This window comes from Chamaea fasciata, unplaced genomic scaffold (genome assembly GCF_029207755.1).
Source record: "Chamaea fasciata isolate MVZ Bird 193981 ecotype frontalis unplaced genomic scaffold, bChaFas1.0.hap1 SCAF_1, whole genome shotgun sequence".
NCBI lineage: Eukaryota > Metazoa > Chordata > Aves > Passeriformes > Sylviidae > Chamaea > Chamaea fasciata.
In genome coordinates this window covers 23293135-23320222 of record NW_027094086.1, presented here as the reverse complement: position 1 = coordinate 23320222, position 27088 = coordinate 23293135, and the positions used below count along the sequence as shown (strand labels likewise).

Below are 27088 nucleotides of genomic sequence, written 5' to 3'. Positions count from 1 at the left end.
AAAAATAATTACAGGTATGTTTTTGTCACGTTTTCAGTTTACTGGTTATCTCTTGGGGAGGAGGGTCGGAGAGAGGACGGGAAGTGCAAGGAAAGACCATCAATCAGCTTTGCTCTATCTATTCACTTCTCCCTTTCAGCACAATATTGCCCCTTTTCAGATTTGTGCAAAAGAATGCTGCAAACCTAAAAAAGGAAGTGAGCAGAGATCCCATCTTTAGAAATAGCAGACCTGCCAAAATGGGTTCAGATAATGTTATATTAGCTATAGCATGCAGAGCACATGCTCAAAAAGGCCAGTGTTTTCTCTGCTTCAGTAAGCAATATCCAAAAGGTGTGCCTCCAAAGCAGCTAACTGCAGTTTCTACCTCATTTCCACTCCTCTTGGAGGTTACCAACAATAGACATTTAGGACAAAGGGCTTTCAAACACTTTTTGGCCATTAGAGACATCACCAAAAATTCAGTTAATGTAGAAGGTACAAACTGCACTACACTGTACACCCAGGACAGAAAAACGTTGCCTCTTTAATAACTTCCTTTGATGGAAGTTTTCTGAGGCCTCCCACAGTTGAACTTTGTCTGATGAAGCTCCCCAAAGCCATGTCTGAGGCGGAACAGAAAGGACAACTCAGTGACAGCACAGCTTGCCACCCCGTGTGTGATGAATGGGCTTGCAACAGAAGTGATATTGGTTTTTACATGGAAAGGAAATTGCATTGAAACTCTCAGTGTATGGTTTTAGCCAAAGCATTGTCTGTACACACAATAATTCATTTGCTCAATAGACGGCAAAATAAAGAGATGATTCATTCAGCCTTCTCTAGCTGACAATTTTGTAAAATTTCAGATTTTACATCATGTTCATTTCCAGTTGACAATGTCTTACATATCTCGATTACCTTTCCTCAGAGAGTATATTGCAGCTTGTTGGACATCATTTGCCCATTCTTTCCCTCATAAAGAGAGCAGAGTCTTGATCCACAGCAGAAGACTGAACTGGTGTGGTTAGAACAGCAACCAAAGTTCACACCAGTCAGAACTGCACATGGTGAACCTGGCTTTAAAACCAAAAAAGCCAAAGCCTTTTTTAAGCTATAATTTCTAAATCTCCTATTAATAATGAACTTGAAACTCTATTAAGTACTAGAAAGCAATATTCCCCTGGCAGTTGTACAAACTCTAAGGCTGGAGTCTTCTACAGGTCTCTTAGCTGCTGCTATTCAAACACTCGGGCCTGATTCTGCACTCCTTTGTTCAAGCACCAGTCCAAGGGAGTGAAAGCTGGTCAGAGAAAAACGTGTGGGATCAGATCTTGTGATAATGGCAAAAAAAATTCCATTTTCCATGAAAGGAACCTTGCTTTCAAACACATTCCACAAGGTGAGCAGCTCTTTCAGCCCTTCTGCATATAAGATGAGGCTTTTATTTTTTTTCCTGAGAGTGGGGCTCACAGCCCCCAAGCTGCCTGTACCACCTCTGCATGCATCACTGAGAGAGGATCCTTCTCTTACTGAAACAGCTACTCATTGAATAGTTCTTCATTATCTAAGATATAACCAGGAAATATTTAATAAATATATTACCCATTGCATCAAAATAAATATAATTTATAAAACATTCATTGTCTTTTGCTCATCATCATCATACAGTGTATATTAATGTTCCCAGTACAGATGAGATTTACAAACGTTTGCCTGAATTTTTCCCCTTAATGCATTCTCCCACTTACAATAATCATTGCATAAAATGCATAAAAACACAATGCAGCTTTATGCCACTGGCATATACCAAAGACGAAACTAAAGATCTTGTGAGAGTACAAAAAGTCTTCAGACAGGAGGAATGGCTTTAGTTGCGCCTTCAAGTGGCACTTGATCCAACTCAACTCTGCAGCATTTTAGAATTAGAGCCAATATTTACTTGAGAACTCAGAATTACTTAATCAAATAATAGAACATATAAAAGCAAGCTGACTTTTTGGAAAAAAAGATGTTTAATAATACAATAATAGTTGTAGTATCGTCCAGTAAAGGTGTATTGTAAAAATGTTCTGAATATTAATTTACCTCAGGTAACTTTAGAGTTGTAAATACTTGCATTATATTGAGGTAGACAGGAAAAAAATTCTTTTCTCCATTAGTAGCACAGAATTTAAATCTTGTAATAATATCTTAAGGAAATGATAATGTTAAGTAAGAATGAAATATTTGATTAATGCTTAATTCTGTACAACTCAAATATAAACTTTTAAAAATATTAGAAATTATAACATTTCGAGTGCATATCATGTTTTGTACATTAAAAAGAAATGCATGTTGTTCATCTCCATTTTGCACTTTTCAGTCTGTTTAAATAAACAAATATTTACAACTTTTATATGAACAACAGTGCATCCGAAGCAAAATGTGCATTTTAAATTAATGCTCCTGGTCGAGTCTTTTTATTAGCATTTTATATTATTATTCTCTTCTCTTTTTTTTTTATTTTTTCCACAAGTTTGTAGCTCTGCAATACCAGATAAGCCAACAATTCTAGAAATCGGTGGGGGAAAGCCTGAAACTACAAACATAATAATTACATTAAGAAAGGGCTAGGCATAGCTTCGAAGTGCACTTTCCTCAGATGAAGCCACAGCTGAAACCAAAGGTGGGAAAAAGAAATCTTACATAAAGCGCCTCTTCCAGCACAACATTTGCGTATAATACTGCTGCAAGTTGCGAGGGCTGCCGCGACACAGCTACCCAGAGACCTGGCAATGGCATCCTTGCACTCTTCGTGAGACCCGAAGGAGTTTCCTTTCCAGTCCACCCCCGCTGTGCTTTCTGTAACACTTCGCTCTTCACAGTTCTCTGCTGTCTTAAAATAAAATCTAGCTGATAATTACAATCTTAAGCAACCCTTGGTTGTATTTTTTTTTCTCCTTTTCTCTTTCTTTTTTTTCCCCCTTGGGGGGGAAAGAGGGGAAGGGGGGGGGCCGTAGGCTATTTCTGGCTGGTAAGCTTGCAGGAATGTGAGAGAGGGCAGAAATGTAACAGCCCTCTTCAGAGCAACTTCAGAGAGAGGGATCAGTCTGCTCCCTCTCCCTCCCCCGACTCTTTTTGTACTTGGTAAATTGCCTTCACCTTTGGAGGGAGGAGGATAGATCGCCAGATAAACCCCGGGGAGGAGAGGGGAGCGGGGAAGGGACCGGGCGGGGGCCTCGCCGCCTGCCCGGCCCGCTCGCCCTTCCTTTCCCGCCGGCAGCCGCGGGCCGACGCTGCCGTAGCCGCCGCCGCCACCGCGGGCAGCCGCCGCGGAGCCCCGGCGCCGGTCCCCTCCGCCGGTCCCCTCCGCCACAGCCGCGCTCGGCCAGGCGCGGGACGGGGGCCCCGCTCGCCGCTGCCGCCGCACCTCCGCCAGACGCAGACCCGGCTGCCGCCGAGGGGCGTCCCGCCCGCTACCTGCAGCCGCAGGACTCCACCACCATGTCCTCGTACTGCTTGTACACCACGTTGTTGCCCGCGTCGATGTAGAGGATGCTGATGGGGGTCAGTTTGGTGGGGACGCAGCAGCTGGGCGGCGTGGAGCCGGGGTCCATGGAGTTCATGAGGGTCTGGATGATGGCGTGGTTTGTGGGCTCCAGGTGGGAGCGCAGCGGGAAGTCGCAGACCCCCTCGCAGTGGTGGGCCTCGTATTCCAGGGGGGCGATGATCCAGTCGTCCCAGCCCAGCTCCTTGAAGTTGACGTGCAGCGGCTTCTTGCTGCAGCGCAGCCGGGCCTTCTTGCCGTGCCGCTTGCCGTGCCGGCTGGCGAAGGCGGTGCGGCGCTGGCGCCGGGCCGGCGGGCGGCGGGCAGCGGGCGGCGGCGGCGGGGGTGCGCCCAGCTCGGCGCGCAGCTCCCCGAGGAGGCTCCGCCGCCGGGCGCGGGTGAAGACCACCAGCAGCGCCCGCTCCTGCGGCGGCCGCGGCCGCCGCGCGAAGCCCAGGCCCCGCAGGTCGAGCCAGCGCCGCGGCCCGCGGTCCGCCGAGGCCCGAAGCTCCAGGCACAGCCGCTTCCAGGGCCGCTGCTCCCGCAGGCCCTGCCGCACGTCGAACACCTCCCAGCCGGCGGACGAAGCCGCCGGCGGGTCCAGGGCGCGGGAGTCCAGCGGGCGCGGCGAGAGGCAGGCGGAGAGCTGCACGTGCGGCGGGGCGGCGGGCGGCGGGCGGCCGCGGGGGGCCCGGCGGAACAGCCGCAGCTCGGCCCCCACGAGTTCCTCCGTCTCCGAGAGGGTCGACACATCAAACACATACTGCTGCCGCCTCAAGGGAGCGGGCGAGAGATCGTCTGCGAGATAAAAATAATTACAGTCAGTTGCGCTCGGGGGGATCTGCCGAGAGGTCTCTGAGGCGGGAAAGGGAGAGAGCACCGTCGGCTTGCCCGGCCGGGGCCGCTCCTGCCTGCCTCACCCCCCACCCCCAGCCGGACCGGGCCCTGGGGAGGGTAGGGAGAGGAGAAAGAAGGAGAAGGAAATAATTTGGAAAGGAAAGGGAAGAAGATGGAAAGGAAGGGGAAGAAGATGGAAAGGAAAGTAAGTATGGAAGAACCCGCACCAGACAGGAGACAGCTCTCCAGCACTAGAGGCAGACCCTGCTCCACGCACATCCTCTTGCCTATCAGCCCCATATACGCGTATCTGTTCTCCTCTGAGGAAAACCTGGACTTCTTTTTTGACACATCGCTGTACAAAGTGCAGCGCAGAAAGCAAACCAGATTCCCCTGAGCTGCTTTCCAATAAAATGTTTACAACCCAGCAAATACAAAAATTCCCAAAGCCCCTGTGTTTCCCCAGAAGCTAGTAAAGCTTGTGTAGATTTCTATAGTAAAAGTGTCACTGGAGCCTCTGTTCAGCAGCCCCTCGCCGCTTTTCCAAAATCAGCCCGCCGCAGGGGTAGAAACAGAGACTAAAGAAATATACACCCGCCTGTTATTTATCGATATCAAAGGTCATTGCGATTCCTTAATCAGTATGTTTCACAACCTCGGCTCTACCTGACAGGGTCTCTGGGAACCTCCTGCGGGGCAGGAGAGACAAGGGGATGATTTATGCAAACCAAAACCTTCAGACGCGCCACGGCGATGTAAAAATCAATGCGGATTAACGTGCAGTTAATCAGCGCGGATTAGCACACTCGACAGTCGCCCTGCGTCGCTGCGTGTTCCCCTAGACGTCAGCAGGGAGATGGAGCGTGGAGTGCAGCAGGGACAGCAGGAACTGCTGGGAAAAAGACCTGGCCCCGAAGCCAGGCCACAGGACCCTACGGCGGAGCCTGGCTGCCTGCCGAGCGCGTCCCGCTCGCCCCGCAGGCAGCCGCCGTGGGAGGCCCCGCCGCCGGCCCGGACCGCGCCGCGCACCCACACGGCATCCCGGGCTGCGGAGCTGGGCGCTGGCCGGGCCCCGCACACCTGCCCTGCTCCCGGAGCCATGCTCCAGGAGCAGCATGGCCGCGATCCCCGCCTGGCCCGGCGTGGCACGAGGAGTCAGCAAGGAGAGGGAGTCAGCAAGGAGAGGGAGTTCCCGAGCCGGAGTTTCCCCGCCTCCCCGGGGCTGCGCGCCGGCGGGAGCGATGCGGAATCAGGCAGGCCCTTCAGGCATCCCGGAGAATTCGAACCCAGGCCTTTCGCATCCCTGCCTCCGCCTTCCACTTCAGGCTTGTCTGTTTCCTCGCGGTGGGGCTGCTCCTTCCCAGCGAGGGGCGAGGGGCGAGAGGCAGCCTGGTCGTGCATCCCGCACGGGGACTGCGGGAGGAGACTGAAAAAAACACGAGCAGAGCCCGAAAAATGTCGTCACAGTCTAGGTTTATCAGCTGCTTTATCGAGCTGTGAAAATAAAAGTGAAACCCATCGGGAGCTGCCTAGAGGTCCTGGACAGTTTCGTAAGCATTGCAAGTACAGACCAGGATTCTGTCCATGAGTCTCCTGTGGGTTTTGGGGGCGCGTGGGGGTAGTTCTGCCCTTCACAGGCGCAGGCCGTGGGGCCAGGGGCTGAGGCGCACGTGGCTGCGGGAGGAGGGTCCAACAACTCAGGAGATCTCTGGCATCATTGCCTCTTTCTTCAAGGGGGTCCTGGGAGCTTCAGAAAAAAGAGGATGAACATCCCTCGGGTAAGAAAGCGCAGATCCTCCTCCTCCTTCTCTTTCTCATCGTCTTGGGGGTTTTTTTCTGCATCCAACATCTATCAGATACCCGGGCATCCGACAGGGCGCAGATGGGTCTCCCGGCCCTGCAGACATGCCTCAGACCTTCGTTCAAGGGGTCCAGCGACCGTCGAGGAAACTAGATCAGCATTTTCCGCTGCCGCTATCCCCAGCTTCGGGATGAGGGCAGAGCCGGGCCTGGGCTTGGATTCGGTTTTAATCGCTCTCGTTGCTTAGGGGATGGAGAGGCGAGTGTCACGCTTGGTTTCAGAGAGAGATGCTCGTTCTCTTTGATACTCCCAGTCGCCATGGGGTGGGGGTGAGGAGAGTGCTGCCTCCAGGCCGCTGTCCCTCCGGAGCAGACATCCTCCACACACACTTCTTGTCCTATTCTTGGCTAGCGCCTCGGTGCTGAGGTCCCCCATATCTCTGCCGGGGTGCCAGGAGCAAGGCAGCACTGCCCGGCAGTCCTAGCTTTCAGGGAAAGGGCAGCCCTTTCCCGAGGGATGAGGAGACACGAAGGTGACAGCGCCTCTCCCCTTCCCGAGGAACTGTCATGCAGGTGGCCTTTCGCGGGGGAAGAAATGATCCCGTTCGGGAGTAACATCCAAGCATGCAGCTTAGACGCGAGGGAAGCAGCGAGAGGCTGAATTCCCCGCATGTCCCCGCTGCTGCTGAAAATGGGCTTTAAAGGGTCTGCAGACCCTTGTCACCCGGCGGTCCGGGAGGAAACCAGCTCCGGCACTGTGGGTGCCAAAAGGCTTGCTCAGGGATGCTCCCCAAGCAGCATCTTTTGAGACTCCCGTTTGGCGAGGGTTTTGGGTGTTGCACGGCTGGTCCGGGTTGCTCGGTGGCATGGCACACTGGGGACACGGCCGATTTGCAGAGAAATGTGCCCCCGGTCAAGCGGATCTCTGAGACGGGTTTCAGCAGCACCGAAACTCTGTGCTGGAAAAGTCCCACTGGCTCAGGCAGCTGCCGGCTCCCGTGCCTCTCTCGGGAGGGCAGGGAAAGGGGCAGGGCTGCCGGTTGCTTCAAATAAGCAGCTTTGAATCCGATCAGATAAACGCTATTTATTCACTCTTGTAACCTAATAATTCCAGATGAATACATAATCCTAAACCAGTACTGGCTCGCTCCCAGCGCAGTCGAGAGGGTGGGAAAAGCAGCAGAGGGCGGGGAGGGAAAGCGGGACCTCCGGAACCTCCACAAAAAGGGGAGAGATGGGTCTAGGTTGGGGACCCTTTGTTCCAGCGAAGCTGCTGCCTTCCCAGCACACAAAGAGCGGCACCAGAGACGGCGTGGAGACACCCTGACTGTCCCTGTCCCCGTGAGCAGCGCACAACGGATAGGTGCTTGTCCTCATCAGTTTTCCTTTAAACCCAAGGAGCAGCTGGGGTGAAACCCGGGGTTTCTAACAGCCCGGTCGAGATCTGCCTTTTTCTCAGGCCTGCTGAAGCTGTCCTTACAGATATTCCGGTTACCGAAATACTTGGTGCGAACAGCAAAGTCATCTCAGCTGGGCTGTGGAAAGCCACATTGCAGAAAATGCACCGGGGAGGTGTGTTTATATTTGTAGCGTAATGCAGATGAATGTTAGCTCCGCGGTTAAGTGTTAGTTCTATTTCTACTCTCCGTAATTTATTCTTTTTTTTTTCGGGCGAAAATAAAATATTAAGAGCCGGAAGGAGGGACAGAAGGAGGGAGTAGATCTATCTGAAATTAAGGATGTGTCAGTGGTAGATGGGAGAGAGCAGCCCTACCCCGTTCAGCCCCTCGAGAGGCGCTCGGGCAGCGGCGTGCCCGGTGCTCCCGCGGGCGGGCCGGGCCGGGAGGGCTGCGCCGGCCCCCCGCCCGCCTTCCCCCACGCTTTCCTCCGCGGTGGGGTGGCTGCGGTTTTAGCATCTCCGAAGCTAAATTAATGACTTCGTTGGGACGTTTCCTTCATTTCCCCGTGTGAAGCCTCTCCCGTTTCCTGGGTCGCTTTCTCGCCGCAGTCTGGGCTTTGAGGAGAGACGGGGGTTAACGAAGGCTACACAAAGTTTCTTTTTTCATGGCAGATCAGGTACTGGGCTCCCAGCCAATTCATCAGGGCTCAGATCTTAACTTTACATCACTGCAAATTATACCCAAACCACATTCAAGAAGAATTTTCCCATTCCCAAATTCTCTTTCAAGCCATATTTAAACTCGCAAACCAAAAGCACATTTTCAGTTTAAAGACACTTTGCAGACACTCGCACAACAATAATCTGGAAATTAAAACATATATTGTCCCTAATTGCGAAGGTCTGCTCACACGTTGTCTGCAGAGTCACAAGGCTGACAGGTATTTCTTTCGGAGCACTACCCAAGCTGTGGAAACAAGGGGCTGACTCTCCATGTGTGGTATTTCTCCGGGTTTCAATTCCACATCTCCCAGCGCCTGCCTCGCCGCGGTTTTTTATTACACCGAGTGATTAGATTTAAATGTATCGTTCGTTTCGCTATCGAATAACCGAGAAAGACCACACCTTCCTCGGACGAATTCCCAATCCTGCCAAAAACACTAACTAGTTGTTGGAGGGCTGTTTCCTTTTTTTCTTTTCTTTTTCTTTTTTTTTTCCTCCTCGGACCGGGGAGGCACCTGGCTGTGATGTACCTTTGATCACCGCCGTACCGTACCTGCTCCGCGAAGGCTGCCTGCCCTTGCCCCACTCTCCCGCTCGCCGCCACCTCCCCGCTTCCCACGAGCGACTCCCGGCCCTCCCGGGCGTAGAGGGATCGCTGCAACACTCGCGGGACGTCCCGCAAGGCTCCGGGCCCTCAACTGTCGGCATCGTCTCAGGAGATGCGCCGAGGCATACAGGAGCTTCCTGGAGGAAAGGGGGGGGGGGGGGGGGGGAGGGGCGGCTTCTACCTGCCGTAACAGACCTTAACCCAGTATCTTTCCCTTTCCCCATTTGCGGTGGTTACGCTACCCGAAATACTACGACGGAGGAAAAATAATTCCACCGAAATTATTCGTGTGGAGAAAATCGCCTGAATATTCCCAGCGCCTGGAGCTAAGAAATGAAGAGAAGATATTCCTGAGCAATAAATGTGGAAGCGCTAGGATACAGCAACAGAACATACAGATCTGGCCATAACTAGCAAAGACTGAAACATCCCCTTTCGCTCATAAATCAGACTTCAGGCACGAGAGGATTTCTACCCTCAGTTTCAGCCTACCCCGAAATCGCAAGGAAAGGAGGGTTTTGTCTGATCGACCGTTTTGGGGATTTTTTTCTCCTGTGAAGGGAGGAGGTGAATGAGGTGCGCGAGGCGCCCCGCTGCCGTGCCCAGCACCGAGTGGCCCCGGCCTGTGCCAGATTTTCTCCCCACGGGCCACTCGGCTGCCGGTTGGGGCCAGCCCAGCTGCGGCACAGCATCTCCCCGCGGGCGGCGGAAACTCCACAGCTCCGAGGCGGAGAGCTCGGACCTCCGTCCCCTCGGTGTCCCACCCCCTCCAAATGAAAAAAAAAAAAAATCAATCAAATGCAGTCTCTTAGTAAGCCCCGTAGGAGGGTTTCTGGATTTAAAAAAAAAAAAAAAAAATAAATTGAAAAAAAGCCACGAAAAAAATCAGGACCAGGTCCGAAATGAGCCACCGGAATGGTCTGATAGGCGTTAATTACTCGACCAGTTAGCAGAGCGGCTCCGCGGCAGCGCACCGCCTCGCCGAGCTGCCTGATCTCCGGGGATCTCGGCGCCGCTTCCCCAGACCGCCCTCCCGTCCCGCGGCGCTGCGTGAGCGAGCCCCCCGCGCCTTCTCCAGTGACAGCGAACAAACGAAAGACAAATTAAAAAATACTCCCCCCGCCGACAGCCCCCATTTTCACTGGGAAGAGGCGAGAGTGCAGCCGCAGCTGCCGAGGGGACGTTGCGCTCCGCTCCGTCTGCGCCCCGGCCCCGCGCTCCGCGCCCTTCCGCAGCTCCCGCGGCGCGGGGGCTAAAACACCAACCCCGAAACACCTCCCGGCACAGACACCGCGGAGCCGCCCCGCGCCACCGGCTCCGCCGGGCCGGGCCGGGCCGCTCGCTCCTTTCCCGGGTGCACGGCGGGGATGAGGAGCGGCAGCTCGCTGCCGCGCTCCGGCCGTCTGGTCTGCATTAGTGTTTTTATAAGGGGCTCAAACAAATCGAATACAAGGTCACCAAATAATTAACAGTTGTGAATTCCCTCTTTTCCCATTAAAATACTTCCCTGTTTATATTTCATTTTCCTTCTGCCAACGACAACACTGCTTGGGCAAAGGCGCTGCACAGATTACGCTACATTGCAGCTTTCGATCCACCCAGAAACCCGCTGTTTTGCATAAATATGTTGTACTAGATGAACTTCAAGTGGGATTTACACTCTTTTCTTCTGCGACATGCACAGCCGGGCCATTTTCAGTTTCTGTACACGGGATCCCCCTTTCGTCCCAGCACTCTATTCACCACCCTCACGGTCCTCATGACATGAGCAAAAATAACGATGTTCGGATCCCTGCCCATCCGAATCAGCTGCCTCCCAACTGGAACGCGAAACTGCACAAAGAAAACGGGGAGGGAAAAAGGAGGCGATCTCGACCTATTTCGTCTTCCCCGTCCCTTAGGCGCGGACCGCAGCATTTCGTATGCGGGAGCCCTGCCGTGGTGCCGGTGCTGCGGGCAGCTCTGCAGACACAAAAGGGTGAGGCGAGGGGCACTCGCAGCAGCCGGCCCTCGTGGCAATCCCTTCCCACGGAGATCCTTTCGAAAATCGTGCACCCTCGCACTGCGGCTATTTCTTTTTTGTTTTCGATTTGTTCCCAGTCATGCCGCGTTTCTTACTAGCTGTGGGATTGCTTGTTTATAGCTTCCAGCTCCCTCTCTCTCTCTTTTTTTTTTTTTCTTTTTTTTTTTTTTTTTTTTTTTCCCCTGCCTGGTGGAGTCCTTGCAGCTCCTAATTGTCCTGCCTTACTGTGGAGCTCCAATGCTGGGGGTCCTGAGGCCAGTGAGAGCACCATCTGCGTTTTAATGAGTTACTTCATGTGCCAACAGTAATTTTCCTACATTCAGCTAGGTCCTGTCTGATCTTGCGACCGTAACAAGGGGGAGCGAGTGGGGGGCCGGAGGGGGTGGAGAAGGGGGAATCTCAAACCCTTTCCCCCCTTTCTCCTCTCTATTTCTACCCACAGGGGAAAAAATTACATATGTATTAAGCAGTAGTGCGGCTTCACTCCCTCTCGAGCTACCCTGAAAACGATCCTATTAAGCTTCAAGCGGGAAGGGAAGACGAGAAGCGAAGGGAAGCGGCTGTCGGTGTCTGCACCGAAGATCTCCGCCCCGCAGCCCCGGAGGGCGGTGGGACGGGCGGGCTTGGGACTGCTGCGGCCGGGAGCTGCTGCCGGTGCGAGCCGGGCGCCGAGCAGCCCCGCCGGGCCCTCCCGCGGACACGCAGGCACAGCTGCCCGCCTCGAAAGGGAAGAGCATTTCTCGGCAGGACTAGAAGTTGCTTCTCGCTCCTCGGCGGGCTGCTGTCCCCCCGAAATGCTGCCATGCAGGATGGCGTGCGGCAGGTGGGACGGCCACTGTCATATCCCCCCCGGAGCTGCCGTTTAGGTAAAGACCAGCCCATCTAATTGGGTCAATTTGGGCGGCTATATTGTCTGCAAATGAATTGACAGAAAATCTCCCCCCCCCTTCCCCTCTTTCCCTGAGCAAAGACTGTTCATCATCAGCACAACTACAGCTCGCCAATTAACTGGGCTAGGAGCCCACGGGGAGGTGGGCAGTAAAATAGCTACCACTTCAGAGGAACGGAAGCTCTCTTGAAGTTTTTTGGTGATGTGCCATCGGCTGGTCCACTTCATTATGGGAGACTAGACAATATTTGATATGTTATGACATGAACACTCAATTAGATCACTGAGTTGAAATACTCCAATCAGTGGCTTGATGCTAAGCAACCCTCAGAAGGTCCAGCAGAAGGTCACAGCCTGTGACACATCAAATCAAAATCAATGGGGAAAAGTGAGGCTTTTCCTTAATCAAACCAGGACTTCTGTTAGCAAATCACTTCCCCCGGACTAGAATCTCACATGCAGCGAGATGAGCTAAATTTGTTAAATTAACTGTCTTTCTTCTGGTTATCAAGAATAAGATGATATCGAGCGCGGCTCCATTTCCTGCGGCTCGCAGAATTAGCACCCCGTTTCCTCTCCGTCAGGGGGAGCGGTCCAGCTCCTTTTCTGACGGCTGAATTTTCGAAACCGTGTTTCTAGAAAGCGAGTCCTCTTCCCCTCACCCCCGCTTTTAACAGCGACGAAGAAAACAACCCCCATAACGCGAAGGCGAAGAGCAAAATCCCTTGTCCCCTTTCCCCTGGAAAACGTCTGGGGGCTTTCGACCGCGAGGGGCACATATTGTGGGCGCTTCCACGCATCCTCTCGAGCCCAGAGAGGCGCGACGGGCACCGAGGCGGGAGGCGAAGAGCCCCGCCGAGCTCCCTCCGCGGGAAAGAACCCCCCGAGCCAGGGGTAGCGATGGGGCAAGGGGCTGAGCCTTGGGTGCCGTGGGCGGGGAGAGGCTCCCGGCTCGGGGAGGCGGTGAAGGGGGTCGGTTTGGGTTCGGTTCGATTTGGTTTCGGGCGACCGTCTTCTGTAGCTCCAGGGAGCCATGTGATTTTCCCGGCGCTGTATTTTGTCCTAAAACGGCTGGAACACGGCGGGAGGGCGGCGAAATGCCCCGGCTCCCGGCGCTGCCAGCCACCGGCAGGTACACCAATGCCCGAGGAGGCGCGGATGGAGGGGAGGGTCTTCAGATGCGGGAGAGGGGGAGGAACGAAAACTCAATCTTCATTAAGAACCTGTTAATTAGTCTGTTCTTAATGGCTCACAATCAAGGTAACAAAAAAAAGGGGGGGGGGGGAATAAAAGGGGTAGGGGGCGTTTTTGTGAAAGGGAAATTTTATTCTGGATCGACGAGAAGTGTGCATCCGCGGCCTCGGGTACGAGCGATGCGACGAGAGAAAAACACAGGAGGGCCCAGGTCGGGGCTGCAGATCACAGAGGGGGCCCGGGAGCCCTGATGCTGCCAGGGAAGCTCCGCGACCCGGGGTAGCGGGCCCTGCTGCCAATCGCGGCCCGGGGGTGCGTGAGAACCAACCCCGCATACAGCTCAAAGGATGCAGCCCCGGAGCAGACGCCAAGTCCGGCCACCGCTCGCTGAGGCCCGGTACCGGGCGGAACCTGGGCTGCACGCTGCCCCACCGCAAGCGGAGCCGGAGGGTCCCAGTCCCAGTGCCCTTGGACGGGGCCGGGGCTCTCCCAGGTAACCCCGGTAATGCGACCCGAGGCGAGAGCAGCCCCAGGCAGAAGATGTTTGCCCCCGGTCAGTTTAAACTTTCTTTTTGCCGTGCAGCCGCGTCGATAAGAGCCACCCTTTCTCCGCCGGGTGGAAAGAAACCAGAAGAGCAATATTTAAATTTTTTTTCAAGGTGGAATTTACACCCAAATTTCGCCTACAAAGCTGGGCCGTGTTTTCCACCACCCCATGACGATTCGGTGAGGAACACTCGTGTGTCTCGCATGCAGCACTTAGGTCTGCCTCGGCTCGGGTTTAGGGCCGTTTGCTTTAAAATAAAACAACGCGACTCCCAATTAAGGGAGCGATGTGCACTTTCCTGCAATACCCGGGCGGGGAAGAGCACCGGTGACCTTTACAGCGCGTTCCCCACCTCCCCAGCACCAGGCTCAGCAGGACGGCAGCCTCGTACCGCGGAGCGCAGCGGGAAGGGGCACCCGCAGCCCCGGGGGCACCGTGAGGGGCGTGGGGGGGCAGAACTTACCTCGTCCCCTGTCTACAAAACTAGTGATGGTGTTGGCGGATTTGGACGACTGAAAAAAGCTGGCGTTGATGCCCAGTTTCTCCGCGATAGAGTAAGTCCTGAACAGAGACAGCATGTACTCGTGGGGTTCCGCCCGTGGGAGCGCCCGGTCCATGGCGTGTCCCCCTTGCCGCGGGCGGTTCTCCCGTAGGGACCGCGGCACTCTGCGGCTGCGACCACCTTTGGAGGAGGCAGCGAGCTCCGAGGAGGCAGGGAGAGAAGCCGGGAAGCAGCAAGGTAAATCCCAGAGGAGGCTGGCGAGCAAGGCGGCGGAGAGCAGGGCCCGGCGTGCATTCATAGCGAGAGGCGGCGGCGGTGGGGAGGAAGAGGAGGGCGGCCCGACGTGCGGCTCCGGCGGCCCACGGAGCGGCGCGGGGACTGCGCGGCGGCGTGGCGCGGAGCGGCGACTGCACCCGGGCGGGCTCGGCCCGCAGCCGCCCGCCCCGCCCCGTGGGTACCGCCCCGCCGCGCACCGCCCCGTGGGGGCACCCAGCCCGCCCCCGCGGGGCGGTCCGCGGTGGGGCGGGACACCCCGTGGTCGGGTGCTTGGGGGTCCCTTTGCTCCCTTCTCGCCGTGTACTCCACGCGGGAAGCGGACACGAGGGCCGGAGAGGGATGCCGCGCGGCTTGCTGCCACCTCTCGGGTACCGCTTCTCATCAAGCCACCGGTGCTGTCATCTGTGCAGGTGCCTCACAGGTTCTCCAGGTTTGAGTGTGGGCAGATTCGTTTGATGCTAATGATTTTACTTGAGGCTGTCTGTATTCCCGTGGCTATGTGCCCGAAAACTTGGCACAAAGCAGGGGTCTTACAAGAAGGAGAATTCGGTGGCAAGTCAGGATCTCACCTTGGGATGTGCCAGGGCCCATCTAGCTAGTAGCCTTGAGGCAGGCCCTGACGCCCAATAGAGAAGGAAGGGAAAGCATAGAAAGAGCCAAAGACCATTCTCCTTGTCTCAAAATCTGCAGATCGGCTCCCAAGAGGAACACAGTGCCAAGCTGGGGCCTGGCAAAAGGCAGCACTAGGCACTACTAGGCAGGCAACACTGTAAAGATAATCAGGATAGCCTAGGGCAGGCAGGAAAGATTCCTCAAAGCAGGGCACACATTTGCCTTGTCCTGTCGTGCAAAAGACAGCAGTGGAGCAAAAGTTCAAGGATTCACCCACCCCTTTTCATTTGGCTTTTCAGATCTTCAGCATAAAACTGCTGTCACTTCTCCAATGGTTTCATCCAACCACCTGTCTAGGGTTCACAGCCATGGACAAAGCATAGTGACATGTTTGCATTACTCTACCTGTCCTGATCACTTGCTTCTCCTTCACCTTCTCATCCTCCTGCCTGAACCATGGCACTGCTGCTACAGGCAGCCATAAATCACCCTCTTCCACTTCCCCATGTGGCTTTTCTCTGCCCTGTGCTGAGCATTCCTCAGTTCCTCTCCTGATCTCCCATTGTCCACTTCTTCCTATCTCTCCTATCTGCCCAAACTCTGCCACTGGTGGATTTTCCTCTCATTCCAGTAAGACGTCATGTGTGTTTAGCTGCAAAAGCCTCGTCCATAGTAAATAAAGGGAATCTGGCATTCATCCCACATTGAATCTCAGATCTCTGACCGTGTTCCTCCATCAGCTGCCATTCTTCATGCAGTCATACACTGGACTTGTGGACTTGTCTTTTTCTTCCCTATTCTCATTTTCCACCAAGAGAGAGCATCTCATGCCCAGGCTCTTGGCACCACTCCCAGTGCAACACAGGATCAGTGAGATGAGGCAGACCCTGACAGGGCATATGAAGCAGGCTTCTAGCCTTCTAGTTTGCCTGTAGAGTGCTTAGTCCCACTGTGTTCCTATGGAAAGACGCTAGGGACTACGAGGAACACAAGGGAAACATTCAAAGCAAGTGACAGGCTCAGGTTCCAAGTGAACCAGGCTGCACCTCTACTACAAAAAAAGATAATTCCAAGACAGGAGCTCACACTATCCTGCAGCCCTCCACACATGGCTTAGAGAGCTCCCTGACGTGGTTTTGGCCCATGCCAACTAGCACTTTCCCAGCCAATACACAGGCCTGTTACAAGTTACGGCTTGTGCCAGGGGCTGTCCCTAGATGGCCATTTGGATGTGCCTATGTGGATGTGGGACACACAATACAGCTGGGATTAGAGAATGGAGCCCGTCATTGCCTTGGCTTCTTTTTAGCAGGATAGATGTACTGCGAGATGCTGGCAGATGAACTGTGAAGAGACAAGACTACAAAAAAGTATCAGTGACAGTGCAGAAATGAGGCAAGTGTTCTGCAAAACCAATTCCCACTTCATTCCATCCTGTTTCTTCACCCCCTTTTATTTATTGTGCTTTCACTCCTGTCTATCCTCTGGCTTCACGGACACCCTTCTGACCACTAACCTCCCTTTTCATCAGCTGCTTTCTGCACTGGGGGTGTCCCCCTTCCTCCTATCCCTTTGGCTTCTCTTTTCTGATGCCTCACTTTTGTTGCTTCTGCTCCTCTTTGCCACTCCCATCCTTTCTGCTCCGTACTTAGCATTTTGGCTATTTTTTCTTGCCATGACCCAGTTCCTTCCGGAGCCTTATCATCACTTTTTTGTTTCCTTCTGCCCCTTTTGTGTCCTATTCACTTATTCCATGCTCCTGCCGGCTATCTCCAATCAGTTGCCCAGCTCCAGTTTCTCCTCCGTCAACTTCTGCCCAGCCCTAGCCCCGCAGGCTCTTTCTTTTCTCTCCTGCTGTAGTTCATTGTCCTGTTTTTCTTTTCTGATATTGTTCCCACTTCCCACATCCCCTCCTTGTGGTCCCAAATGCTGCTGCTGCACGGCTGCCCTTTCCCACTCTCACTCCACTGGTTTCCAGGGTCCCCTCTGGTGCTCCCAGAGTGTCTGTTCCCTTCCTGCCTTTGTCTCTTGGTCTGTCTCTCCTCTTCCCTCTTTGTTCTCAGCTTTTTCCTCCCTTGGCCTCCTCATCTCCCAAGGGGAGGTGGTTTCATACTCATGCAAGGCTGCAAGGTTTCAAGAGCAACTTCCATGGGCCTGATTTAATTTCTACCTGCTGCTTTTACGTGTTTTAATGCATTCTCTAAAATTGACTTGGATGGCTGCTTTGCACTGTCACTTCTTTATCAGGGGCCTGACTTGAAGCCCTCTCCAGCTAAGAGGGCCTTTCCTCTGTCTCTTTTGACCTTTCAGGCAGTGTGTGGGCTGAGGCCTTGCTAAGGCAGATGCCCCCTGGTAGCACCCTGAGACTATTGCTTAGTGGGTGAAAGTGCACACAGGTAGCAGTAACAACCATAAATAGGCAGTGTTGCTTTCCAGCCCATTTCTCAGAGCTTTAGGTTGCTCAGAGTTGTCCCCATGCCTTTTTGGAAGACAATGCCATTGTTCAATACAGCTAATTGCCAAGGCGGTCACTTAAGGAAATGACAGAGTACAGAACTGTGGGGATGTAACATTTGTGGTGCCTCATGGAATGACAGAGTCAGGTCACTGAGAGGGACTTGAATATATTGAGCCATCTTAAGAAGCTTTGGTTTTGATTGTCTCTGAGAAAACTGTATGGAACTGGACCTGGGAACTGCAGGCAGGAGTGGGAACTTCGTGGGGCAGCATGAGAATCAATCAGTGGCTGTGAGACGCTTGGGATCCCCGCTTCAGTGCATGGCAGAGTGAAATAATGGCAGCAACAATAAAAAGACTAAAATAATAGCAGCCACCAGAAAAGAAGAATAGTGTTTTAAAAACTTGTTTCCTTTCCGGTTTTCTCAACAATAAAAGTTGGCCAGATCTCAGTTTATAATTGCATTATACATATTTTGTAACATTATTTTAATTTCAAATATGTTTCTCAGAACTAAAGCAATTTGGAGACTGTACAAATGCAGTTTTGAAACTGGTTTCATTCATTTGCTTGCACTAGGGCACATACTTTTCACATCTTTCACATTTTTTCTTTCTGTGAACTTGCTATTCTGGGGAAAAGTATAAATGAATGGAGGTAAATTTGAAAGTCAGGAAGCAGTCCAAATCAAATGAACTTTCTTTCATCTGGAAGTTTAATGGAAATTTCTCTTGCTATAAACATAATATGAGCAGCCATGTTCAGGAAGAATGTCAGAGGTTAAAATTCATCCCAGCAAAGTGGTCAAGCCAAGACATAAGCATCACTCATTTCACCCCTGGTTTGTGGTCATTTTTAAGACTTACTGTGGTGCACAAGGGATATGAGCACAGAGTTGATCAGTTTGTAGACATTCCTCCTTAGTATTTTTTCTTTTTTTTTGCATCTAAGTTGATGCTTGTTTTAATATGAACGATCTATTGCAGGATTTTTTTTTTTCTATGAACCAAAATCATTCTTTATTATGAAGACTAGAAAATGTACCCCCTCAAACTATGGGCTTTTCCCCACTTTAGCACAATAGGCTCCAAAAAGGCCATGGTTACACCACATAATCAGGGGGCAGGGATTCCACCAGCACAGTGGTTAGCACATTTTCCAAAATGCCCGTGAAGTCCATATGTGCTGGTTTTCAGCAAAACACCAGCCTCCACAAGCCTTGGCTTTGAAAATGGGAATTTTTTTTTTTAAGGCCATGGTTCTAAGGCACTAAATTCTTATCGTTTTAGCCTCAGCATTTTTAGCACCTCTAATTTTTTTCTGCAGTGCTCCTGAAAAAGTTAGTTTTCAGTGCTTCACACTGGCAGGAATATTTATTTTTCAGTTGTTATATTTTGGCCCAGGAGTTGCTTCCCCTTCCCCAGATGGATCTTTCCTTATGGGTAATGGGCCAGCTCCTCTCCCTGCTTCCCTCCTGGCTGGGCTGCCCTGCTCTTGGCTGAGAGTATCTTCTGAGAGGGAGCACCAAGCTTCTTCTCTGCTGCTGCATTCTAGACCATCACATTAGCCTTTTTTTTTTCCCTTAACACAGAAAACCGTCCTTTTTTCCTAAACCTGTTTATTTCAGCATGCCCCATCTCAAAACCAACAACATAAACCTCAAATGTCTAAGCAGATCAAGATTTTTAACCGCCAAAACTATGGTATGTGAACTAGCAGGGGACAAAGGAGCATACCCAAATAAATAGGGTTGCTTTAGGAGAGTCTGAAGTACCTCCTGCATTGTGGTCCTCCAAAGAAAATTCTGTTTCACTTTCCAAGCACCCCGCAAGGGATCTGCACCTCTCCCAGCGCCCCACAGCCCGCAGAGCTCTTCCAGATGAGTCTCCCGTGTTCCAGCTCAGTGGAGGTTTGTGCAGCCCCACAGCGTGGGGACAGGCTTTCCCATTTCTCTTCCTTTTCTCCTGCTTTTGGCGGTTAGTCTTTTCACAAGAAAAGTCGGGAGAAAAGAGCAGAGCTAACCCTATGCATCACTGTTGCTTTTTGCAGTGTTTTATTTTGCCACAAACCAGTGGCAACTTTCTTTCTCTGCAAGCTCTCTGCATTTTTGTCACTGTCTCAGATTAGAACCACATTGTCTCTCATTTACAGTTAAAAACTTAATATATGGACATGAAGAATGAAGCCACTCCTGCATTCTTGGTGCATCAAAACACATCCTGACATCAGGAAACAAATTGCAGCATGTAGATCAGGAGGAAAGGGAAGAAGTTTGCAACAGCGATTCGGCTTTCATTTGGTCTGGTGTAGAGAATTAAAACGATGTAGGAAATAGTTTTTCCTGTTTAGGATACATTTGATTTTGAAAAATTACTGCTAACTTTGTAAACATTAAAATAGACGCAGTTAAAGATGTGAAATTTTACACAGGGGATCCACAATGTTTGTATAATTATAAGCATATGGTTACTTTACATGAAGTCTCTGTTATACTTTTATTTACTAGTGCTTGGGGAAAACAAAGGTTCTCAAATTCAGTGTTTATTTACATGTATAGGGAATGTCACAGTCTCCAGTAACCTGTCATAATCTGTATTTCTGTCTCGGAACTCCAGCTATATAAACCAAACCCCACTCACACCATCATTTCTAATTTGTTCAGTTACTCTGCTAAATCAGACAATTTCTGTCATTTCTAAAGAATGTATATCCTGCTGCTGGTGGCAGGATGAGAACTGCTTACCACCTCAGTGCCTGCTTATTTCAGCTCTTGAGGGGGTAAAAGTGAAAGCTGTTGCTTTGATGCAGTTTTCTTTGTTCTGAGGAATTTTGTGGGACTTTAATTCGTTGTTTGCTTTTTAGTCTGACTTTCTACAAGTCAGAAGACTATGAACCAGCCCTGGAGGATACTCAGCATTTTTTCTTTGAAATCCACAATTCCTAATTCTATAGGACACAAAAGGAACTCAGATCCGTCAGGATTCAGCCCCCAAATTGTGGACTGAATTATATTAGTTTTTGTCTTTAATACTGAGTGGCCACAGATCTAGGGCTGTTCTTTGCTTCAGGAAGTATGGGAGCTTATACATGCACAGTAACTTCACATTTTAGAAAAAAGGTGAAATAATTTGCGGGTTTTTTTTGCACTTTTTCCTTCTGTGTAGGAATACTTACAGTTTTGATAAGCTAGATTTACCTGGGCATTTGGGTTTTTTGGGGCGTGAATACCTCAGCTCAGACTTCCATCTTTGGTTTCACTCAGGCTGCTGCTATTAAATGATGCTTGCTGTTATGAATGATCACAACCACACGTTCTGACTGGAGAGGGATGGAGACATAGCACAAATCCCTGTAAAAAGAAGATGAAGGATTCTGTACAGTGTTTCATCACTGCAGTCTGGCCTGAGAACAAAGCACAAAGAAATTTATTTGCATCCTTATATTTTATGATTTCTTTCTCACCCACCTCTTTTTCCTTCACTTCCCTCTCATCATTTCAGCACTGCATGGCCACCTGGAGCATGGCAGTTGAGTTTTCTTACAGACCCTGAGATGATGTCTTGGTTGTCATTCTGTTACCTGTTCTGGGGAGAAAATGAGCACTTATCTGACCCCTCAAAGATGTGGGTACCAATCTCATCACTACTCAGACTACCTCAGGGCTGTCACCATGTCTCTCCTTACTGTTGTTTCTGCCTCATTCCTTGTTTCAGCTACAAACTCTTCAGGACAGGATCTGCTTCCCACCATGCCACTGTTATTTAATTATTTTATTGGTAGGGAAAGTTTAATTTTTTCTCACATTAGTTCAAAGCAACCCACCAGTGCTAGCTCTGCTGAGCCCACAGGGTGTTGCTTATTGCCTTCCCAGACCAGGACCTGGAGCCATTTCCCCTCGAGAAACCCTTCAGGAGCAATGCAGGAGAATTGCTGCATATGGATCCAAACCAGGGAGGTGCCAATGGAATAGCTTATGGCAAACAAAACAAACTCCTGGAAAGTATAAAATTCATTTTGACCCTTGGCAATGCTTTGAGAGTGGAAGGAGATGGGCTGCAGCAGTCCTCAGGCTGGGGGTATTCCCTTGTCCAGAGAAGCTGTGCCTAAGGATGGTAGCAGGGGAAGGAGAGGCACAGGCTGAACTCTGTGATGGTGGCAGCTGTCATGGTAATTCCACTCTTCTCCCCTTCTTTTTTGTTTGGTTTGAGTGAAAGGCATAGAGGGGAGGAGGAGAAGATCAAGGAAAGACAGGAAAAGGCAAGCTGATAGTGGTTTTATATCAAAAGGTTAGCTGTCAGCTGGATCTTCCCCAATAAATAAAGGGATTTGATGTGAATTCTGCTCCACCTCAGAAAACATCCCTACATCCTGCAAGTGTTCCTTTCCCTTTACATTTCTTTTTTTTTTTTTTTTTTTTTTTTTGCATTTTAAAATACCTGCAATTTTGAAAAGACACTTTTCCTACCCCTGTCACAAGATAGGCAGGCACAGCAAATGGAAGCTGATGACTTGCCCTGGAGAAACAGCTGAAGTATTTCTCCAAGGGACAGTGCTACAACACAGTCTCATGCCCTCCAGCAGCCACTGGGAGCCTCTATGCTCCTATCCCAGCCAGCCACTCCGTTCTTTATAGGTCCCGAATTAACTCAGCTATTCTGTTCAGTAAGATATTATCATTAGAGGCTTCCTATTAAACTATGATTATAAATACTTGCATAGGAAGAAGAAAGTTTCCTCAAGCTAAGCATGTCAGAAGATAATATTCCCTTTACCATTGTCCACAAAATGTATGGGTTGACCCAAGTGTTTATCAGTGCTACCTCTTAGGAAATCAACAAGTTCATTTTCAGTTCCTCTGACTGCTTTGTATTTAATGCAGTAATGTGGTTACCTATTACACAAAACTGCATCATTAAATAGATTCCTCAAACCATTTTCAACACCACAAAGGCAAAAAACTTACACAAAAGAATGCCAAGGCTCAAAAACAAGCATTCACCAGCCAGAGCACAGCAAAACCCTCTTGCCTGTAGCATATTTTGTTTCCTTTGCAGTTTAATCATAATTCTGAATTCCCTTATTTAAAATGCTTGTTCTGGGATAAATTAAATCAGCTGGTCTGATCCTTGAGCTGCTGATGCATACATTTATTCTTTATTAAGGTATGGTGGTGTTTTTTCTATATACAGGAGCAGTGGCAGCAAACCAGAGCAATGCCAGTGTGCTGTACCAAACAAAGAGCTCTAAAGCAGAAGTGTTGGAGTATTCTTCTTCACTGATGCCAATGCTGCCCTGGCATGGGGAATCACTTCCACACCTCCTATACATGCAAGGCTCTGGTGTGAACAGACACCAATGAGTCAGGAGGGAACTGGGAGTGATGGTAGAATATTAGTGCATTTACAAGTGAAATTATGGGCATGGCCTTTATCCTGGGTACTTTATCTGTGCCAATCAAGCAGCAAAAAAAGTCCTTTATAAAAGCCAACCTGAAACTGTGCAAACAGTCTAGGTAGCAACCCTCATGCTTGCTGTGGATCAAACAGAATAAAGGTACAATAGTTTGGGAGGTGCTGGTTTGCCTCTGAATGTCTGAAGTTTGGAGAGATTTGCTCACTTTGGGCGTGGGCCCAAAGCCATCTACAGGCAAGGGGAGTCGGCTGGGGCAGAGAACTGACCTTTTTATTGCAGGGCTGGTCTATGGTGATCAGAATAAACTTGCTGCTGTTCAGCCTGCAGTGCCTTTTCATCAGTGTTTGCTCTCACTGACAGTAATGGGAATTATGGTTGCAGTTTAACTTTCTCATGTGCCAAGGTATAGCCGCACACAGTTCTCCTCTTTATAAAAGAAGACCAGGCACTCTATAACTGCTAAGAACGGGCTGTCTGAAAGGTGTTTTATTAACTAAAGTTGGGGAAGAAAATGAAACTGAAAAGAATACGACTGCATATTAAACTACATGAAGTGGTCATGACAACTGGGAATCTCGGTATCATAAAATTTTAACAGCTGGATGCAATCAGTGGGGATTTTCTATTTTTTTTTTTTGTTAAGCTTGAGAAAGAAAAAGAGGAAGAAGAAAAAAAGAAAAATAAAAGCTTCATTTTACTCAAGCAAGCTTTTTATCCAGCTCAGCTTTCTTTGCTTAATATCAGAAGTTGTCTTTACTTCTCTATAAATCTCAGCACTGCCTGTGCTTAGTTGACATCGTCCTTTTCCCAGGGCAGGGATTCCACAACTGGAGGTGTTCAATATCCCCAACAGCAGCATGACAAGGAATGGAAACCAGAGAAATGCATGTTATAGGGAGACTTTCCCTGTGTGTATGCAATTTTCAGAACTTATCAAATAAGTAATCAAAATCAAATTTTGCCTCACAATTCATCAAGACTCAGCTGTGCCTGAAATCCCACAGTAGTTCTTCAGCAAAAGGACAAAGTTCCACGGTAAGTCAGCAGAAACACTTTAATGTTTGTCTGGGCATCTTCCATTTCATCACATGTAGTCTCAGCCCAGGCTTTCACTTATATACATTTCTTTCTTTAGCACTGATTGCTTCCTGGTAATGTCAGAACATGCCTTGAGGTAGCTGAAGAAACATTTCACAGACTGAGCTTTATCAGAATTATAGAAACGCGGGACATTAGCAAAAATAATGTAATGGATTTCATACCCCCACAAAAAGCACATTTTAAAAAACAAGTTCAGAATTGTGTATAATTTATGGAATGGTATTCCTTGATAGCTCCAGTGAGGACTGCCTTATTTGTTCAGGGAGTAATAGGATATTATTCAGCATAACTGAGTTTGATGGCTCTCTGTCTGACTTGTATGGCTTTGCTTAGGCAGCCTTGTAAACAAGCATGTTTCCTCGGTTCATTGTTATTTCTGTGTCTGTTGAAATGCAAACTGACTCCAAACTTCTGACTTCACCTTTCAATGCTTACATGTGCATTGCTGTTTACTAAAATAACTTCATTTTTCATTTACTGATGGCTCATGAAGTCTACTACAGCATCCACACATTTGAAGAAAATCTACTTCTCTTGTTGCAATTTCAGCCTCCCCAAATCCCACTTGTCTCCAAAGTCACAGAGGTTGCATTCTGTATAAACTCCTAAACCCTTGTTTTGAGGACTGTGGACGTGCTTTGCCTCTCCTGAGAGACTCAGCACTGCACATTCGTACTGAGGGTCAGAGCAAGGCAGGATGGAGCGCTGGGGCTGCACAAAGAACAGATGTCACCTGGGGGGTTTTCACCTTCAGTCTCACAGTTCCATTAACGAGTTGCTCTAAACCATGTTTTCCATGTTCTTGCATTAAATAATTTGGAAACACCTGTAGAAGGGCCAAAATAAACACTAGTAGATGGTGTTTGGAAAATGACAGGGGCTGCCCTTTGATGAGGTGCTTGGGAAGGGAGCCGAGCACATCACCTGGCAGTGCCCATACCGGTGAGCTGTGGAGAAAACTGGTGGCCAATGAAATGCTGGGCTTGGTGACTGCAAAGACCTGGGATTGTGACCTGGTCTCAAATTTTGGGGGACAGTGTCTGGACTGTGAAGGACTTCTGAGTGGTGGGCTTGTTCCAGTCCCAAATGTCTCTAACTGAAGTAAGCCCTCACCAAAAACACTGTGTGTGCTTTGAGCAGAGATGTAAACTCAGAGCCACCAGCACAGGCTAAACTATCAGAGCAAAAAGACAAGAAACGTGCTTTTCTGTGGAGAGCCAGTTAAAAGTACAACTAAACCACCATGCTTGGACTACATTATGTATTTCAGAGGCTTGTACAAGGCACTGTAAATAGGAGGATAAGGCCCCCTTTTTTTTTTTTTTTTCTTTTTTCTTTTTCTTTTTTTTTTTTTTTTCAAGAGAAATTGCTGCTCAGCTGGTCCTCGGGAGAATCACCGACTCATTCCATGCATCACTCCAAACTAGCAGCATCCAAGTGAAAACCCGGGCAGTCTGTGAATGAACATCCTCGGAAGGAGATGTTTGAGTGAAAATAGGCACTGTGCTGGCACCTGAGGGGTGTCACCACTGGGTGACACGAAATGCGCTCTGTGGGACAGGCACTAAGGCTCCGAACAGACTTTTCCTTGAGGCCAGCATCTGAGGAGTGCACGGGCTTTGCGGGGGCCACACGGCGTACGGACTCTCCTCCCGTTTCCTGACCTCCTCCAGCTTAGGGGCGGCCCGGGAAGCCCGGCGAGCTCCGGCTTCCGGCCGAGAAAGCGGCCAGAGGAGAGCAAGGACGATCCCTTCCCCGCAGTCACCGGGACAGCGGTGCCGTCCCGGTGTCGTTCCGGTGCCGTTCCGGCACCGCCTCGCTCCCCGCCCGCTCCCGGGGGTGGCCGGGCCGTGCCCGGGGCGACAGCGCCACCTGGCGGCCAGAGCGAGCCGCGCGGGCGGCCCCGGGGAGCCCCTCCCCCACCCTCTCCGGTGGCTTCTCCCGGTTGGGATCCGGTTGGGACACGCAGGTGCGCTCCCCTCTCTGAGTGTCCCTGACCGCCGCTGTGACAGTCACACGGGCCTGTTCGAGGACGGTTCCCTTAATTTTGCCTCCATTCCCTGGGGCGTCGCCACCCACGAGGTTGCTCTACTGGAGTGCCTCCACTTCCCAAAAATTTCTGACCTCCTTTTTGTGCTCATTTGTTCCACATGCTCATTCCAGTCTCCAAAGCAGAAGCCCACAGAGTGATTTTCCCATATGACACTTGCCTTGCATGCTGCGAGGATCCAGCAGGAAAGACAGCGCAGACATGGAGCAGCTACGGAGAGCATTCGAGGTGAGGAACCACCTCGGATCCACTCAACCATTTAGGTGGGATTTAGGCATCCAACCTAAATCACACAGCACAGCAGGATTATGAGATAAGCGCTTTTCTCACAATAGTGAAGAGGAGAAATGCAAAGATATAAAAAATTGGAAGTTATTTTCCTACACTTAGCACAAGTCTGGAAAGAGTGAAAAGTTTGGAGAGAAGCAGCTCAGTTTTGTGCTGGTTTGGGGGTGTTGGCAACCTGATGGGTGCAACAGCTACCCAGGGGACTCCTGTGGGCTTTGCTGCAGGTGTTCCCGCAGAGAATACAATTTTTCAGTGATTGATGCTTCTTTTCCATATCCTCACAGGACTGCTTTGGAAACCCTGTGTGAGCTCTGCCTGAGACTACAGGCTCACAAAGGTACCCTGCAAAATGAAAAAGCCAGCACGAGCTTCAGGAGCAGTTCTGTAACTCATATAGACCTGGGCACATATATGTGGCTGTCCTGGAGCCAAACCCTGGCCCATGTGTCACTTGCCAGTGTCAGCAACACCAGTTTTGTTTCCAGATTACTCTTTGCTGGAGGTGTAAAGTGCTAAACCACAACTGTGGCAGATGGAGTCATGTCCAGTTTTGTCACCTCTACTAGACAGCAGTGTCTTTTGTCAAACCACCAAGAGGCTGGTAACACAAAGAGCAACAGTAATGCCTGACAGAGCCTGTATGTCTGCAGGAACCACATGCAGGCTTAGCATCCAATTGGTCTGTGAGATGATGCTTATGATTCTGCAGCTCTGCTTGTGCAGCCAGGACTCGGGTGCAGAAATGGGGTTCTTCTGTGGCACGCCAGCCCTGCAGGTCCTTGTTTTCTGCTCCTTGGAAAGTTTTCTTCTTGATGTAGAATGAACTTTTAATGATTTTTCTTTTCTAACATTCACATACATT

The 27088-nt window shown here is 50.4% G+C and overlaps 1 protein-coding gene across 1 annotated transcript; it reads right to left on the bottom strand.

The window, feature by feature from the left end:
• Positions 1–1975: 1975 nt before the first annotated feature.
• Positions 1976–14327, bottom strand: GDF6 (growth differentiation factor 6). Its single transcript, XM_066178303.1, has 2 exons — positions 13991–14327; positions 1976–4306 (listed from the first exon to the last, which is right to left on the bottom strand). The coding sequence occupies exons 1-2, from the start codon at positions 14325–14327 to the stop codon at positions 3438–3440; spliced, it is 1206 nt and encodes a 401-aa protein (XP_066034400.1). The 3' UTR covers positions 1976–3437.
• Between the last annotated feature and the right edge of the window lie 12761 nt (positions 14328–27088).

Bases quoted from the DNA above. Each gene is read 5' to 3' on its own strand.
- GDF6 (XM_066178303.1), bottom strand. From the start codon at position 14,327: ATGAATGCACGCCGGGCCCTGCTCTCCGCCGCCTTGCTCGCCAGCCTC. The intron at 4,307-13,990 runs GTAAGTTCTGCC...TTTATCTCGCAG, and splicing joins TTTTGTAGACAGGGGACGAG to ACGATCTCTCGCCCGCTCCC.